Raw genomic sequence first — 18,919 nt, 5'->3', positions numbered from 1 at the left:
CCCTGACCAAAAGAAGCTAAAGAAAGACAGCGTCTCCACCCGGACAGGCTATTCCCAGTATATCAGTCCTCCCTTTTGGGCTACATGGCGCCCTCGCTACATTCAGCGCCTCATGAATAAGCTGCTGCAAGACCCCACATACTAGTTATGCAGCTGCATACCTAGGATGAGGTCGTCATCCATACGCCAGACTGGGGACCCACTTGGAGAAAGGTGAGGTCGGTACTACGCACCTTAAGGCGGCCTGGCTCACCGGCTAATCCCCCTAAATGTGCATAGGGATGGTTGAGAGTCAAGTACTGGGATATATTGTAGGAAGGGTTTTATAGTGAAGCCCCAAATTAATAACTAGAGGTGATTTCAAACTGGCCCCGGCCGACCGAAAAGAAGCAGGCCCGTGTGTTCCTGGGATGTGGTAGGCTACTACCAACGTTTATTCCCCACTTCGCGTTGTAGGGCAAGTCCCTCTAACGGAACTGGTGAAGCCCGAGGTCCAGACATGTGAAGTGGACCGACGCAGCAGAGAGGGCATTCATAGACCTTCGACAAGCTCTCTGTAATGACCTTTTTCATCCTCATAGCCCGACTTTTTACCAAGCGGAATTTATTTTGCAAACAGATGCTTTCGAGTGGGCGTTGGGCGGTTCTGTCACAAATGATTTGGAAGAAGAACACCCGATCCTCTACTAAGCAGAAAGTGCTCCCAAAGAGACAGAAGTATGCAAGCAGTCGAGAAGGAGATGGCCTTGCTGTCAAATGGGCCATGGAGACGCTGCGTTATACGCTCGTAGGCGGCGATTTACTCATTGCCGACTGACCATGGCACCCCTTCAGTGATGCAGAGAGAAATAAGGAAAAGAATGCAAAGGTCACCAGGTGATTCTTGTCCTCCAACCATTCAGTTCCGCAATATGGCACCGGGCTGGATGCCCACCAAATGCAACGCTGATGGCTTTCACGAGACACTGCCATGTGCCAGTTTGCCCAACCTCTATGTGTGAGCAGGGGGGGGGTATGTGATGGGGCAAATGCCTGATGGGCTACAGTAAAGTGCTGAAGAAACAGGTATGTTAGCCCCAGGCTAAACAAATCCCTAGGACCCTGGTAACCAACTGGCAGTTACTCCAAGTTAATCAAGCACTGCCTGAGCCAATTAAGATCTTGCTTAGAAGGCAGAGATAAGCTACTTTTAATTAGGGGAACAACCTGCAGCCATTGCAAGGGCAGGCTACTTAGGGCACCTGGGTTTAAAAGGAGCTCACTTCCAGTCAGGCAGGGAGGAGCCAGAGGAGAAGGAGCGTGTGGGAGAGCTGGGAGCAAGAGCAAGGAGCTGAGAGTGAGGGTGTGTACTGCTGGAGGATTGAGGAGGAACAAGCGTTATCGGACACCAGAGGAAGGTCCTGTGGTGCGGATAAAGAAGGTGTTTGGAGGACACCATGGGAAGTAAAGCCCAGAGGATTGTAGATGTCATGCAGCTGTTACAGGAGGCACTATATGGCTGCGATCCACAGGGCCTTGGGCTGGAACCCGGAGTAGAGGGTGGGCCCGGGTTCCCCCCAAACCTCCCAACTCCTGATCAGACCCAGGAGGAGCTGACCCAGACTGTGGGTTCCACAAGAGGGGAAGAACACTGAGGTGAACAAATCTGCGAATAAGCGCAGGACCAACCAAGGTAGAGGAGGAACTTTGTCACAGCATGGAAAGCCAAACTCAACAATTCAGCATTCACAGGCCATCACAACAATTACATAGGCACATAGCTCAAATTTTCTTAAGTTCCAATGTTTTGTGGTTTAGAAAAATCTGTTTGTATTTTATTGTTGGAGATAAAATTTAATTTGAATTAGTTAGATCACCTATAAAATTTTAATCAAGTGAAGTCAATGACTGGGGACGGGAAATGTAACAGCAGTTGAAGGTAATGTATTAAGAAAACAGAAGATATGCTGAAACCCTCACCGGCCATGTTGATGTTTATTACAGTTAATTATTTCCCTAATACAGCTCTTTTGGGGAAAAAAAAAAGTTTTCAGTAATCCAGCAGAAGCTGCAAGAAACAAACTCGTATTACATATACATTTCAACATCATGATGACCACAGGCATGAAATACATTTAAAAACAAAGTGATTTCAGAGTTTTTGTAACTGTCCTTGAATATTTGTAGTTTGATGCACTTAGCCAGAGAAGTCCTAAATCTTTGGGTACATAAGACTGCTACTAAAGGGTGCAGAGTTTTGAAGGATAAGTTCTCATGGCAGGATAGTTATCTCACTGGAGAATCCTAAGTGGAGACTCTTGAGGTGTTTCCCAGAAGGTAAGCAAGCAAGGTCAGCAATGCACCCTTGTATGGGTTAACCAACCCTACATTACCTTGCAGGAAAACTGAAGCACCTTATGTTCATTTTATTTGTAGCTGAAAAATCCCAAGTGACACTTTAGTTTTATGATGCGGTGACTAGGCACGTCATCACACTACCTGTGAGATAACTCTCAGTAAAAAAAAAACGTGAACTAACCCCAGATTTCTGTGTTTTCAAGACTTTTTAGAAAGCATTCTACACAGTTGAATTTCAGAGCTATTGTATGTAAAACCCTGAAAGTCTTAGGTCCCGTCTACACTTATGAGGTTGCAGCTGCACTGCTGTAAGATCATTCATGTAGCTGCTCTACGCTGATAGGAGAGAGCTCTCCGATTGACATAATAAAACCACTTCCACAAATGGAGGTAACTATGTCGGCAGGAGAAGCTCTGAAGCAACTGAGTGTATACAATATTACTGTGTTACAAAAGTGAATAGAGTGAGGTCTTTTCTGAAAGCTAATGACATATTGGTGATCAATATCATTGTGAAATACTGTACATGTATTAACACGATGTAAGGAATTAGAGTCATTGTATAGTTTACCCAGACAGTAGGGAATGTCACACCTATGTACCTGTCTCATACATAAATTAAGTACTGGGGAATCAGAAACAATGGATGCACCATTAACAAAGAAATCATACTGGGCAGAGGTGGGCAAACTATGGCCACGGGGCCACATCCAGCCCGCAAGACCGTCTTGCCAGCCTGTGAGCTTCCAGCTGTGGAGGCTACCCCCGGCCCGTCTCCCGCTGTCCCCACACCCCCACAGCCGTGCCACAGTACAGGCAGTGCTCTGGGCAGCGGGGTGGTGCACTCCTGCTGAGCAGCACAGCTGCCAGACATGCTGTTCTGAGCGGCATGGCAAAGGGACCAGGGGGTGGGATAAGGGGTTGGAGGTCCCAGGGGTCAGTCAGGGGACAGAGGAAGCCAGGGGCAGTTAGATGGGACAGAGGTTCTCGGGGGGGGGGCTGACAGAGGATGGGGGTTGGGATAAGCATGACAGTTCTGGGGGGGCCTGTCAGGGGTGGGGTGTGACAGGAGTCAGGGGACAGGGAAGTGTGATTGAATAGGTGTGGGGTGCTGGGGCCTGTGCCAAGGGGCAGCGGGTGTGGATAGGGGGTCAGAGCAGTCCAGGACTGAAGCAGTGGGTTGGATGGGGTGAGGTCTTGGGGCCATTAAGGCAGGGGTATGGGATACGGGTTGCGGCAGTCTGGAGAAAGGCTGTAAAAAGTGAGACGGACAAAGTTTGCAGCTGACACTATGATCAAAGATAAGACCAGACTAGTGAAGCACTTTTAAAAGAAGATCTCACAAAAACTAAGGGTGATTGGGCAACAAAATGGCAAATGAAATTTAATGTGGATAAATGTAAAGTAATGCAACATTGGGAAAAATACCCCAAAACTATACATCTCTTAATGAGGGGCTAATTTAGCTACAACTAATCAGAAAAAAGATCTCGGCCTCATCGTGGATAGTTTCTCTGAGATGTCCATGCAGTGTGCAGCGGCAGCCAAAAAAGCAATAGGATGTTAGGAATAAATTAAAGGTGACAGAGAAAGATGGAGAATATCTTATTGCCCTTATATAAATCCATGGTACGCCACATCTTGTATCATACTGTGTACAGATTGTAGTCTCCTCATCTCAAAAAAAGATATACCTGGCATTAGAAAAGGTTCAGAGAAGGGCAACTAAAATGATTTAGGGTTTTGGAATGGGGTTCCATATAAGGAGAGATTAGGAAGCTAGGAATTTTCAGCTTGGAAAAGAGGAGACAATGGGGGGATATGATAGAGGTATATAAAATCATGAGTGAATGTGGAGAGAAGTGAATAAGAAAAGTTATTTACTTGTTCCTATAATATAAGAACTAGGGCACCAAATGAAATTAATTGGGCAGCAGGTTTAAAACAAATAAAAGGAAGTTCTCTTCACACAGCGCACAGTTACTTGTGGAACTCCTTGCCTGAGGAGGTTGTGAAGGCTAGGACTATACAGGGTTTAAAGAGAACTACCGATAAATTCATGGAGGTTAAGTCCATTAATGGCTAGTTAGCCAGGATGGGTAAGAATGGTGTCCACTAGCCTCTGTTTGTCAGAGGTGGTCATGATGCAAGACAGCAGGACAGAGATTCACTTAAATTCAAATTACTTGCTAGGTTCACCTCCCTCTGGGGCACCTGGCATTGGCCACGGTTGCTAGACAGGATACTGGGCTGGGTGGACCTTTGGTCTGACCCAGTACAGCCATTCTTATGTTCAGACAGGGGACAGGGAGCAGGGGGGGTTGGATAGGTGTAGGGTCCCAGGGGGCCTGTCAAGGGGTGGGCGTGTGGATGGGGTCAGACCAGTCAGGGCACTGGGAGCAGGGTGGTTGAATAGGGGGTGGGGTCCCGGGGGCGGTTATGGGCAGGGGGTCCCAGAAGGAGATGGCTAGGGGACAAGGAGCAGGGGGTTTGGATGGGTTGGAGGTTCTGAGGGGGGCAGTCAGGGGGCAGGAGGTGGGAGGGATCGGATGGGGGTGGAGGCCAGGCTATTGGGGAGGCACAGCCTTTCCTATGCAGCCCTCCATACAGTTTTGCAACCCCAATGTGGCCCTCATGCCAAAAAGTTTGCCCACCCCGATATAGGAGATGGGAAGCCCACAGGAAAGGAAGAACAGCACGAGGTCATCCTGCCTCTTGAAACGTCATTGAGCTTTGCGAGATATAAGCAAGGACAAAAGCCATTCTTTGGCATCCATCACTAGACAGACACAAGCTGCAAGTTGTGTAAGATGAGTTCCTCAACCAAGCAGGAGATCAAAGTCTCTGGAATCGAATATATGTGTGAAACATGCTTTAGGTAAAGATCTTTCATCTAAGATGAAGAAATTAGTACCTTGTTGTATCTTGACAACAAGAGAAATTAGGAGGTCCTGACTGAGGGAAAGTCAGCCATTGCTAGTAAGAAAATTACTGGTGAGAGAAACCATCTTGAATAAAGCCTGTATCCTGCTATATTAAATTTTAGATAGAAACATATTCTGTTTTACTTGTAACTCTATCTTTGTTCCTTATACCTGAGCTCACTTAATCCTATGTATGTTTTATTAATAAATTCACTTCATTTTTACCATAAACAACAGTGCTGTATTTAAAGGGAAGGGTATATTTACACCCAGTTAGGTTAATAAGACTTGTGATATGTTTGTGTGTCTTTAGAGGAACAAATCTTATTATTCCTCTTAGCTGTCCCAGAGGGGGCTGAAGATTGGCATACACATGGTTTTGGGAAAAATCCGGGACTGGGAGTGTGTTGTGAATGTGCTTGCTAGAAATCCTGGACTCTTTCCTTCTTGAGAGCAAAATATAGGACATTTCCTGTTTTGAACTGATACAATTAAGTGTATCTGGGGAAGCCCTCACTTTTAGAAAATCTGGTTTAGTATTCAATTTTTTAATTGCCATTCATAGGATGTGTAATTTCCTGCTTAGTGAATCTGCTAATCCATTTTTCTCTCCAGCGAATTAAAGAGTTGTCAGATTGGTGTGATTCTGAATGCACCATTCCCAAAGCTTTATGGCTTGTTGTCAAAGAAGGCCTCATCGTGTGCCTCCCCATCTAAGTAATAGGTAGCTGTGGAATTGTCTGTGAGAACTTGAAGAATTCTTTGATTAGTTTCCAAAACATTTCTACCTAAGTCACCGCCATTAGTTCCGGTATATTTATGTGAATCGTGGATTCTAGATGAGACCAGAGGCCATGAGCCTGAATATGATATGTTTTCCCCAGGCCAGGGCCGGCTCCAGGGACCAGCGGAGGAAGCACGTGCCTGGGGCGGCACATGCTAAGGGGTGGCATTCCGTCCATTCTTGGGGCGGCACAGTCCGGGCAGGCTTTTTTGCTTTGGCAGTTCGGATGGCTTTTTTTTTTTTTTTTTTGGCTTGGGGTGGCAAAAGTGGTAGAGCCAGCCCTGCCCCAGTCCATTTTGGATGCATCTATTATCAAAGTTTTAGACATAAATCAGAGGATATATGGCATTTCCACACATACAGTTCCCTCTATCATCTCCCATTCCATTGAGGATAGAATTTGATCTGGAATCAGCACTTTCATTGGCATATCAGGGATTGCTGGTCTGTAAACAGACTTGATCCACACTTGAAATGGACTGATATGTAACTTGGCAAATGGGATTACAAATGTACATAAACCCAGATGACCAAGAAGTTTGAGGCACCTCTTTATTATCGTTTGAGGGTAAGTGCGAAGTGGAAAATCAGGGTTGTTTTTTTTTAATTTGAAAACTGTATGGTGGGAGGAACGCACTCGTTGCTATTGAGACTAAGAGAGCACCAATGAACTCAGGGGACTGTGATGGAATCAGATTTCACTTTTTAAAGTTACTCCACAATTCCAGGGATGGAAATAAATGAATCACTTTCTTTACTGCCACTATGATCTGTGTTCGCAACTTCTCTCTTACATAATTGATTGGCTTGTGTGTGGGAATATACAACCCTTGTATATGCGCAGATCGGCTGCAATTACTGATAGGCACTTTGTAAACACCCTCAGTGCTGATGAAATTCCGAACAGCACAATTGTGAATTGGTACTGACTCCACACAGCCATAAAACTTGGATATTTTGTGTATGTAAGCATCCTGTAAGTAGAGTGTAATGGACTAATCCATGGGATCCAGTGTAGGGAGGACCGAAGCGAGAGTTACCATGTGGAACTTGGCATATCAGATACATTTGTGGAGGTTCCTGAGATCTAGAACCTGATGTAAGCCACCTTTATTTTTTGGTATGAGGAAACAGTGAGAATAGAAACCTTTTCCAATACACTCCTGAGGTACTCACTCTATTCCTCTGAATTTGACCAGTTTGTCTATCTCCTGATGCTTGGCATTTTTATTAGATTGGTCCCTGAAAAGGGATCAGGAAGGGGAATGGCAAGGAGGAGGGACTGAAATTGAACTAGAGAATCAGTCCTACTTACTTGAAGGATCCACTGATCTGTGGTGATTGCCATCCAAGTGTCCAGAAAATAAGACAGACAGGAACCAAAGGGTGAAGTAAAAGGTATACAACATCTTTATAAGTTAGTCCAAGATCCTCGACCATCACATCAAATTTGATGTTTTTGTGTCTGATCCGCCTGATTACTTACAGAAGAGGGTAGTGGAGCTGACTTCTTTTGACATTTAGCCTTCCTTCTACAGATTGTTTGTTTGGAAGGTCTCTGATGTTGGTAATATGAATAGGGAGAATATTGAGTGTTCCTAGATCTGAGGAGTGAAGATTGATGACAAAACTGTTTCTTTTTGAAAGGAGGAGTGTATAAATCCAATGATCTGAGTGTGGATCTCAAGTCTTTTAATGAACACAGAGATTCATCAGGATTGGTACAGAACAGATTCCAACCACTGACTGACAAATATTCAATAAGCGCTTGGACTTCTTTTGGTAAAACTGACAGATAACCATGATGAGTGTTGCAACACAAAATACATGTAGTCACTAAGGTCTGATCTATATTGCAGAGTTAGGTTGACATAAGGCAGCCTACATAGACCCAACTCTGCAAGCATCTACACTAAAATGCAGCTCACACCGATGTAACTTGCTCTGTAACAATACAGAGTTAAGCACTACACCTCAGAGAGAGGTGTAGTGCTTGAGCCAATGTAGTTAGGTCGATGCAGTGTCAGTATAGACACACTGTTGCTTACATTGACTGTTTGCCTTTCAGAAGCCATCTCACAATGCCCCACACTGACAGTTAAATTGGTGCAAGTGTTCCTGGTGAGGATGTGCCTTGCCACCTCCAGAAGCGTAGTGGGGACATGCAAAATTTAATTTCTGTGGTGGCTGTACATCAATGTAACTTAAGTCAACTTAATTTTGTAGTTTAGGCTTGCCCTGAATGAGCACTCGAATCAACAGCATTCAATACATCTAGAAGAGAGGTTTTGGCAATAAGCTACCCTTCTTCACAAGTAGCTTTAAACTCACCTCTATATTCCGAAGGTAACCTGTGCTTAAACTTGCACAATCTATCCCATTGCAGATAATCATATTCTGCTATGCTGATCTGTAAAACTCAGGAAGAGTAAACCCCTCTCTCCCCCGCCAAAACAAAAGCATTGTCTTGGGTTTTCTCTTTAAGGGTAAATTTCCCAGACTCTCTTGATCACTCATTGGATGCAGCAACCACCAGTGATGGAGCCAGATGAGCATAAAAATACACAAATCCTTTGGATGGCATCTGATATCTACAATCTGCGCATTTTGCATTAGCTGAAATGGAAGCTGGAGTAGCCCAGAGATCTTTGTCTGGATCCAGTATTCCTTCATTAATAGGAAATGCAGCCCAGCTTCAGGATGCTGGCTGCAGAGTATCAAAAAGTTTATATGCTTTTTCCTCAACTGTCTCCAAAGGAACTTCTAGCATTTTTGCCATATGCTTCAATAATTTCTGAAAGGTGATAAAATCATCAGCTGAAGTCTGTGAAATGGTTTTTATAAGGCAAGGAAGAAAAATGAAGTACAGGATCAGAAGGACTGTCTTGATGGGCTGGTATTTTACCATCACTTGAAATCTGTTGTTCCTCTGCATCTTGAACTTGACCAGTAGAGTTATTAGAATTAAAAAAGTTTACAGCAGGTGACTCACAAATAGATCCTGTATATTATGGGAGAACTTGTCCTTGAAATTGTGATTATTGAGGCCATGAGGGCCAATATGGCCACGGTTGTGGACCACAGGAGAAAGGGATGTTTGGCCAGTTTGGAGGGAAACAAGCAGCAGAGTTAGAATTAGCATCCTCAGGACTACTAGGAGGCTATTTTCCATATGCTCCCTAGATTTAATTTCTTTCCATCCGTGTGATTTTCCTTTTTGTGGAGCGCTTCTTTCAGAGTCTGCAGCTGAAAATGTAGTTGTAAAAGGTCCCTGTAGTGAGGATACTGTAGGTGCCTCTCTCTGCTCTGAAGCTTCCTCTGCAGCTGAACCTGCTGGTGCCGAGCAGGCTTTGATCAAGGCTGACAAGGGAAGCTCTGCAGAAGACTGTCCTGAGCACTTTGATTCTGAGAGAGGCAGTGCTGCTGAAGATGGTGCTGAAGAGGAGGAACTCAGGTGATTCTTCTTTCCCTGAGATACTTCAGCTGAAGGGGGTAGTTTCTGCATCAGCTCTGTGCTGCAGTGCAGCATGTCAGGTCCTAGTCTCCCTTTTTCCCACACCAGGTAGAGCTCGTCTGCACTAGCCGCTCTGCAATCCCTGGCACTAGTGGCTCCTTTGAAGTCTTCCTCCTTTGAAGACTCCTGGCAGCAGAAACAGAGCTCAGTGCTGGGAAACAGAATCAGAGATACTCAATCCTTGGATAGCAAAGGTCCCTGACTCTCTGGAGAACCTTCTGAGTCTCTTTTGTCTACTTAATTGCTCCAGAATTAGGTGTCATATTTCTGGTGACAGGAGCATTGAAGAGAGACCTTGTGAAAACAGAAGCCTCAGAGTCTGGAGCAGTTTTCATGGAGCTTTCCATCAGAAAAAGCTTCAGTCTGGACTCTCTCTCCTTTTGTGCGCACTTCTTGAAGGACTTGCAAATCTCACACTCAGTGATATGTTCCTCACTCAGACAGTACAGACATCTGTCATGAGAGTCAGTTATAAGAATGACCTTTATGTGGACACAAGTGCATGCAAGACTCCTACTGGACACTACTAATGAAAATACTTCAAACTCCTGTGCTGGAGCACATGGAAACTGTAAGTGGGATCCATGTGCAGGAACTTAGAGAAGGAGGTTAGAAATTCTAATTACCAGCCTGAATTTGTTCATGGCCAATTTATATCCATTTGGTTTTCTGCTGACATTGTCCTTTAGCTTAAATAGCTCTTCATTCTCCCTCGTATTGCCCCTATCCTCACCTGGATGTATTTATAGAGAGCCATCATATACCTTTTCGGACTTCTTTTTGCTAGATTAAACAAGCCAAGCTCTTTCCAGTTACTCTTTAACATGAGTGAACCAAAAATGTACACAGTATTCCAAATGAGGTCTTAACAGTGCCTTGTACAATAGCGTTAATACTTCCCTATCTCTACTGGAAATGCCTCATCTGACACCTCTTCAGCTGCATCACACTGGTTGCTCAGTCACCCTGCGATCAACCTACACAACCAGGTTTCTCTCCTCTTCTGTTGCTTTCAACTGATGAGTCCCCAGCTTGTAGCAGAAATTCTTGTTATTAGACCCTAAGTGACCTTGCATTTTGTATTACTGAATTTCATCCCATTTCTTTCACTACAGTTTTCAAGGTCATCAAAGATCTGCCTGTATAACATTGGAATCTCCTTTTCTACTGAGGCTGCCAGCTTCATTTGGCACAAAAAGCAGGCGCATGCTGATGAATGTCATTAACAAAAATATCAAATAAGACTGATCTCCCCTTTAGCCAGTTCCTATCTTACAATTCTTATACTGATTCCCATCTTCCCTAATTTAATTAATAATTTCCCATGTGGCACCTTATCAAATATTTTACTGAAGTTCAAGTATAAGATATATTGCACTTCTCTTATTGAAAAAAAAGTTATTTTGACTTTAGTTTCCCTGAACTAGTCACCTCACAAACAGTTAATAATTCCATCTGTTTTATTGTTGTTTCTCCCAGTTATCAATTTGAATAATTTGGTTGGTGTTCTTTTAGTAATTTTATCTAAAAATTCCTTCGCACTCAGATACCCGTTTCTACCCCACAGTACTACAGTTACGAATTCAAATGAACTGGATTATGCTGGCTTCAATCACAGATGTACACTTTGTTGACAGCAGAGGCTGTGTAACCCACCCTGGCCTGTTTATTTCTTTCCTCTAATCATCTCTCTGCCCACCACCATTTTTTTCTTTCTTTCTTTTTAACCTGCAGGAGGCCCTTTGTGTTCCTGTACTGTTTAATAGCACACATGCAGGTAGTCTGATGTCACAGTGTTGGTAGTGGAAAACATTACCAATTGTTCCCTTTCTTTGTGGATTTTAATTTCATTTTCTCAGTGTCATACATACAACAAATAAACCTTATACATGAAAATGAAAAAGTGAAAAATCACACAACTGAAACAATGCCAACATCTTCACACGTGGCACCTATATCTGTGTTACAGACCAGGACATGGTGGTTGTGTCTACTGGTTGGAACAGAAGTATGTAGTCAGGAATTGGAGCTCAGGGTCAGAGCTGGAGTCGGAGGCTAGGAATTGGAGCTAAGGGTCAGAACAAGAGTCAAAAGCCAAATGCCAGAGTAAAAAAAGACAGGAATTGGAGCTGAGTGTCAAAAGCCTGTTACTTGAAGCAAAGCAAGACTGGGGAAAGACCGGATCAGGCTGGAATCAGGTGGGAGCAAGACTGGGAACAAGCAGGTGCAGGAGCTACCACAGCTGTGGGCGAATGCTTTGAGCAGCCGCTGTATTTAAGAGCCTGTCTGCTGGTTCTTCTCACACTCAGGCAGTGAAGCCAATCAGGCAGCCTACTACAGGCTGGCAGCGCTTGTTAGGTTGTCTAGAGACTGGATCTGCTGTAGGTCCTGATTCCTGACAAGCTGCACCATCACACCCACAGGAACAAGGCACCAGTCCCATACACACAAAGCACTGAACACACTAGTAAGTGTGCTATTTAAATTCCCCAAATGCACAAATCTGCATGTTGAAGTGCAGTAATTTTCATACCTTGTTTATTTTCAATTAGCCATCACTAATTTCCACTGTTGTATATTAATTTACATTCTGTCAGGCTCTTGCCACAAAGAGCAATAGAAAGTTGTGATAAAAGTAACCGTGGATTGAGCAATGTCAGGATACTTTAGCACATTTTACACTTTTCATTAAATCCAACTTTAATTAGACAAACAATTAAGTTTCTACCCACCAAGTGTTATTACACCCACATATGAGAATGCAATATCACCCAAAGTGTGTTGCTTCAATGGCTGGATAAAACCAGCTGCTCTGGAGAGAACATCAGAGGAAGTGAAGCTATGGAGCCTAAGAGCAAATTCCTCAAGACTGCATTCAGGATGGTTCCCAATGCTTCACGAAGCCCACCATCAGCACCATCAGAGGGAGCATACTGGGAGTTTTGCCTAACAAATATGATGGGTTCTGTAAGGCAGGGACAGAACCAATAGGCCAGGATCCAGAGATGATGCACCATTCCCAGACCGTTGTCCTGCCCAAATCTCAACTATATCAAAGTCTGACTGGATCCAAAGGCATGATTCTCTATTGGAGCCCTTTGTGTCTGTGCCAAACTACGATAGAAAGCCAATGGACTCAAGGGACATTCCTTCCCTGTCTCCATCGCAGATGATCAGACCATGAGGTCTTGAAATCCATTTGGACTCATGACTTCTAAGGAGGAAGCAATTTCAGGACTTTGGCTGAATAAAGAATCTGTTAATTAAAAGTAATCATGTAATACCAGATAAAACCATTCTCTCAAAATTTATTGCTATATAATACTTAAGCAAATTAAAATTAAAAGAAATGTTCATAGTGCTAAGTTCAGGTTCTCCACTTTAGCTACGGAATATATGTATTCAGAACACTTCCCTGTGTCACAAAAGTGGCTTCATTTTGTAGCCAATTCTTCTTCATATTCACAGTGGAATGTTCGCATGCTTCTTCCAGGGATTAGATTGCATTTTGCTAGCCAGCACTTCCAGATCACGGCAAATGCGGATTCGAGTGGTAGAAGGTTCAATGATATCATCAACAAACCCTGTTTAATTTACCAAAAACAAATTATACACAAACACTATTGCCTCTCAACCACAATATATCGAGTTGTAATTACTTTGCAACATCAAAACTATGCAGTCACTAAACAATTAATGTATTAAATAACCGCATGCAACGGTTAGTTTATAACTTAACTCGCAAGAGAAGCATTTGAGTTAAACTGACAAAGTTGACAATGTGTTTCAATAACTTAAAACGCTTTGCATAAACTTCATTATCAAATAAGTAAACATTAGAAAGCCAAGAAATTTAAACATACAGTGGGGCTCAATTCAAGAATAACTGTAAATTTCATTAGGAAGTTCTATATGTATAGTCTCCCGCAGTTCAAATCAAGTCAGTTCGGTTTACAAATGATAAGATGTATTTTCTGACAATTCTGCAAATTCAGCCTGGCATCTGATAGTGAAATTCTGTTTTTTTCCTGGCTCAAGCCCCAACAATAAACACCGCAGTGAAAACATTTAACACTTCTGTTGATAATCCACTAGCCAGGAAACAATCTATCTTGTGGTGCATGCTACCACGCTGTGCTACTGACACGACTAAAATGTGGTACAAATGAATATACTGATCAGTAGAGTAAGCAGATGTAACTAAAACATATAGGGAACTGATCGTCTGATTGAGAAAGAGGCATTTCTACACACACATTTTTCAGAGTAAAAATGCACTTTAAGGTTCAACTTGTAAGAAATGAAATTTTAAATATATGGAAATACAGAATTACATCCACTACTACAACAACAAAAACTAAGGGGCCTTGGCCAACCACCTAGGGCAGCAGTGTATGTTGGGGAACTGAAGCTGAGCCAGAAGTCTGGTCCCTTCTAAAGTTGACCAGCATACCACATTCAACTCCTCCCAGATTGTCAGAGTGCTCCCAAGTACTACGGAAGTTGTCGAGGTTTTGAAATGTCTCTCACATTTAGAACATTTTTATTACGCTTATCAGCACCTCAGACATGACTCTGTGTCCTACATATCACCAGTGCTTCAAAGAAATTGTATTAGAAGCCCTTCAGATGTGTTGTTTTGTAGCTGGAATTTGGAAAAAAAATTAAAAAAACAAAAATAAAAATGTAAGAGCGTTTGAATAATTTCCAAACTATGATTAGTGCCACTTTCATTCCTAAATCCCTTGTCTTTAAAATGCCCTGTGTGATTAAACTAATATTTGATCAAAGTGTTAGCCATGACCACAGACTATACAAGTGAAATTTGACTCTCAAAGGACTTTAACCAAGGAATTTAAGAAACGAACTTGAAGAACAAAGTCCCAGGTACCTCTGACAGCCGCAGGGAAAGGATTTGCAAACTTATTCACATATTCTGCCTCTGCATCTGTTTCTTTTCCTCTGAAAATGATCTGGACAGCACCCTAGAAAGACATACAAACATGCCCTGAAACTAGACTGAAATAATTAATCCATCTTGAAAAAAAAACTCTTATTTAAGGCATAGGATTTAAAGCTGTCATAAACAGATAGCTAAGGGTTAATGTTTCTTTCACCTGTAAAGGGGTAACAAAGAGAACCAAACACCTGACAAGAGGACCAATCAGGAAACCGGATTTTTCAAAGCCTTAAGGGCATGGATTTTGTGGCGGGTTTGTCTAGGTCTGGTTTTTTCTCTGTTCTATAGCTCTCTCAGCCATGAGAGGGTCTATTTCCAGTCCTTCTAATTTTCTGTTTCCCAGTTGTAAGAGTACAAAGCTTAGCAAAGTATAGTCTTTAAGTGTTTTGCTGTTTTGCATCTGTTATCTGGCTGGGGAGTCTATGTGTATTTGGCTTTAATGTACTTTAAATTGCTCATTTTTTGGTAAGCGCTGTTTATCCCTTTTCTTAGTGTTTATTCATTTTCTATAAGTTGAAAGCCCCTTATTCATGCCAATCTAAGTTACAGAGAAACTGTGTTCTATTCTTTCTTTCTTTTTTATTAAAAAGTTTCTTTTTAAGACCTGTTGATTTTTTTTTCTAGTTGGATCCCACCAGGAACTTGGGCGGTGAGAAAGGAGAAACAGGGGGAGAGGGGAAAAGCTGCTCTCTGTGTTAACTCTCTAGTGCTCCCAGGCGGAAGAAGCCTACTGGGGGAAGCAGAGAGGAGAAATCTTTTCTGTTTTCCTTGTTCTTTGGGAATTGTCTCGTTCTGGAAGAGAGGAGACATGCTTTCTTGCGTATTGTGATGTAAAGAGTTGCCGATCAGCTTAACTCTCAGCCGTCTAGCCCAGAGAGGAAATTCTGGGTTGGGAGAGAGGTGTCTTGTGAGGAATGCGTTTATTTCCCTTTGTGATGAGACTCAGAGCCCTCTGAGTTCCTTGGTGGGTCCCCCAGCGAGAAGAAAAATGTTTTTGGGCGAGACCAGACGGGAGCCAAACCCTGGAATTGGCGGCTAGGTGGCAGCCCGGAGATCAGATCTAAGCTGATAATAAGCTTAAGCAGGGCTTTCATGCTAGGTTCTCAGGTTATGAACGCTAAGGTTCAACTCTGAGTAGGAAAGCTATGATAAAAGCACTACAATAGAAGCTGTGCTATAAAATAGTAAGATACTTCAGAGAAAAATCAGTTGTATTAATCTCAGCAAGCTGTCTCCAGTGATTTTTCAGAGATAGCTATGGCTCCTGGAAGTCAGAAGTGAAACACAGCCTGCATTTACCTTTGCACCCATTACTGCAACCTCTGCTGTAGGCCATGCGTAATTAACATCTCCTCGTAAATGTTTTGAACTCATCACATCATATGCACCCCCATAAGCCTGGAAGAGACAGAAAGTCATTGATATCAGACAAGTGCACAACAGCAACAAACTAAATTCCTTCTGCAAGTATTGCCATTCTAGTGACAAGGACACACTGAAGAGAGCCCAGTTTGGTCCATTTTGAGAGCAACTGCTCAGCATTAGCATAACTTTGCTCCAAACTTCACAGGAAGCTTTTGTCCAGGTTGACCTCTATCAGAAGCACTAAACTAAAGTGAGACAACAGAGGTGTTTAAACCTAATGATATGAAAGTACAACTTTTACTATCTGCTTTTATAAATGTGTCCATCACAAAGGCCTCCTCCTTCCTCATCACAAAAAGGTTAATGTATTGAATGTACAGTAGTGCTATAATACACACCTGCTGGTCTCGACTCAGAAACACCTTTTGAAAATGACAAACAAGTTGTCATTGTAGGTTGAGAATAGTACTTCTGAGCAAAACTGTACCAGAATGAAAAAAGAAAACTGAACAAATTCAGTTGATACTATCCTCATCTTTATGGTTCTATCAAATAGCCAATTAGTGCAGAATCAAGACATCCAATTTTAGCATCTATATTCTTATATTGCTGGTATCAGCAGTGTAATCAATGCTGAACATGAAAAAGAGAAATCAAAAGTTATCTTAAGAGTTCAGAAATTTATATGAAAATAATGTGTTGCCAAGTCATGAAACAGTGAATCTGCTGCAACTAATGAGAACATAAGAATGGCCACACTGGATCAGACCAATGGTCCATATTACCTAGTATCCTGTCTTTCGACAGTGGCCAATGCCAGGTGCTTCAGAGAGAATGAACAGAACAGGCAATCAAGGGGATCCCATCACCCACTCCAAGCTTCCAGCAAACAGAAACTAGGGACACTCCGAGCATGGGGATGCATCCCTGACCATCTTGGCTAATAGCCTTTGATGGACCTATCCTCCATGAACTTATCTCAGTCTTTTATGAACCTAGTTATACCTTTTGGCCTTCACAACATCCCCCAGCAATGAGTTTCACAGGTTGATTGTGCGCTGTGTGATGAAGTACGTCCTTTTGTTTGTTTTAAACTTGCTCCCTATTAATTTCATTGGGTGACCATTGCTTCTTGTGTTATGTGAACAGGTAAACAACACTTCCGTATTTACTTTCTCCACACCATTCATGATTCTATAGACATTTATCATATCACCCCTTAGTCATTTCAGCTTGGAAAAGGAGAAGTCCCAGGCTTTTTAATCTCTCCTCATATGGAAGCTGTTCCATACCTTTCATCATTTTTGTTGCCCTTCTCTGTGCCTTTTCCATTTCTAATATACCTTTTATAAGATGGGGCAACCAGAAATGCATGCAGTATTCAAGGTGTGGGTGTACCATGGATTTATATAGTGGCATTATGATCTTTTCTGTCTCATTATCTATCCCTTTCCTAGTGAGTTCCTAACATTCTGTTAGCTTTTTTGACTGGCGCTGCACCAATGGATGTTGAGTGGATGTTTCCAGAGTACTATCCACAACGACTAAGATCATTTTCTTGAATGGTAGCAGCTAATTTAGATGCCATCATTTTGTATATATAGTTGGGATTATGTTTTCCAATGTGCATTACTTTGCATTATCAACACTGAATTTCATCTGCCATTTTGTTGCCCGGTCACCAAGTTTTATGAGATCCTTTGTAACTCTTCGCAATCTGCTTTGGACTTAGCTGTCTTGAGTAATTTTGTATCTGCAAATTTTACCTCCTCACTGTTCACCCATTTTTCCAGATCATTTATGAATATGTTGAACAGCACTGATCCCAGTACAGATCCTTGGGGAACACCACTATTCATTTCTCTCCACTCTGAAAACTGACCATTTATTTTTGTCCTTTGTTTCATGTCTTTTATCCAGTTACTGATCCATAAGAGGACCTTCTGTCTTATCCTATGACTGCTTACTTTGCATAAAAACTTTGGTAAGGGACCTTGTCAAAGATCTTCTGAAAATCCAAGTACACTATATCCACTGGATCACCCTTCTCCACATGTTTGTTGACCCCTTCAAAGAATTCTAATAGAGTAATGAGGCATGATCTCCCTTTACAAAGTCGTGCTGAATCTTCCCCAACACATGATGTTCATCTGTGTGATAATTCTGTTTGTTACTATAGTTTTGAACAATTTGCTTGATACTGGACTTAGGCTTACTGTCCTGCAATTGCTAGGATTGCCTCTGGAGCCTTTTTAAAAAATAGCTATCCCTACTGTCATCTCGTATAGAGGCTGATTTAAATAATAGGTTACAAATTACACTTAGTAGTTCTGCAATTTCACATTTGGGTTCTGTCAGAACTCTTGAAAGAATACTATGTGGTCCTGGTGACTTATTATTGTTTAATTTACCAATTTGTTCCAAAACCTCCTCTATGGACACCTCAATCTGAGAAAGCTCCTTAGATCTGTCACCTAAAAAGAATGGCTCAAGTGTGAGAATCTCCCTCACATCCTATGCAGTAAAGACTGATGCAAAGAATTTATTTAGCTTCTCTGCAATGGCCTTATATTCCTTGAGTGCTCCTTTAGCACCTTGATTGTCCAGTTGTTCACTGCTTATTTGGCAGGCTACCTGGTTCTGATGTACTTAAAAATGTTTTTGCAATCCTTTTTGGCAATCTTTCTGGCTTAGTTAGTAGCTGTCCTCATGGAAAACACTTTTTCTCCCCATGTTTTCAAAGTTTTTTTTTCCTCCTGCAAACTCACTCTCACAGGCCTGTTGAGATCTAAACAGCCCACTCTACTCTGATGATTCAGAATTGTGACAGGAACAAAGAGAAGCCAGTTGGATGCAGAATCTGCACAGTGCTGTAATGATGTGATCTGAGAACTCAATCATCTTCTTAAGTTTTTCTTCATCTGTCCTCTTGGAGGAACCTACCTTTACATGACAGCAGAACAGTACTTCCATGGACTTCTTAATATTCCCTGATGGGCAATTATTCAGATTTTTCATTGGGTGCTGGACCCAAA

General features: G+C 42.4%; 1 protein-coding gene across 1 annotated transcript in view; it reads right to left on the bottom strand.

Annotated features, from left to right (window-relative positions):
- Nucleotides 1–11,382: 11,382 nt before the first annotated feature.
- The window catches only part of PCCB (propionyl-CoA carboxylase subunit beta), an 83,292-nt gene continuing 75,755 nt past the window's right edge, over nucleotides 11,383–18,919 (bottom strand). The window contains exons 13-15 of the mRNA XM_032778793.2: nucleotides 15,819–15,917; nucleotides 14,451–14,544; nucleotides 11,383–13,143 (exon numbers count right to left, since the gene is read on the bottom strand). Coding sequence (XP_032634684.2) covers nucleotides 13,022–13,143; nucleotides 14,451–14,544; nucleotides 15,819–15,917 — 315 coding nt within the window. The 3' untranslated portion in view covers nucleotides 11,383–13,021. The remainder of the gene's footprint in view (nucleotides 13,144–14,450; nucleotides 14,545–15,818; nucleotides 15,918–18,919) is intronic.

Source organism: Chelonoidis abingdonii, chromosome 8 (assembly GCF_003597395.2).
Source record: "Chelonoidis abingdonii isolate Lonesome George chromosome 8, CheloAbing_2.0, whole genome shotgun sequence".
NCBI classification, from domain to species: Eukaryota; Metazoa; Chordata; order Testudines; family Testudinidae; genus Chelonoidis; species Chelonoidis abingdonii.
Note: the sequence above shows the minus strand (reverse complement) of the source record. Positions and strands in the feature narration are given on the sequence as shown.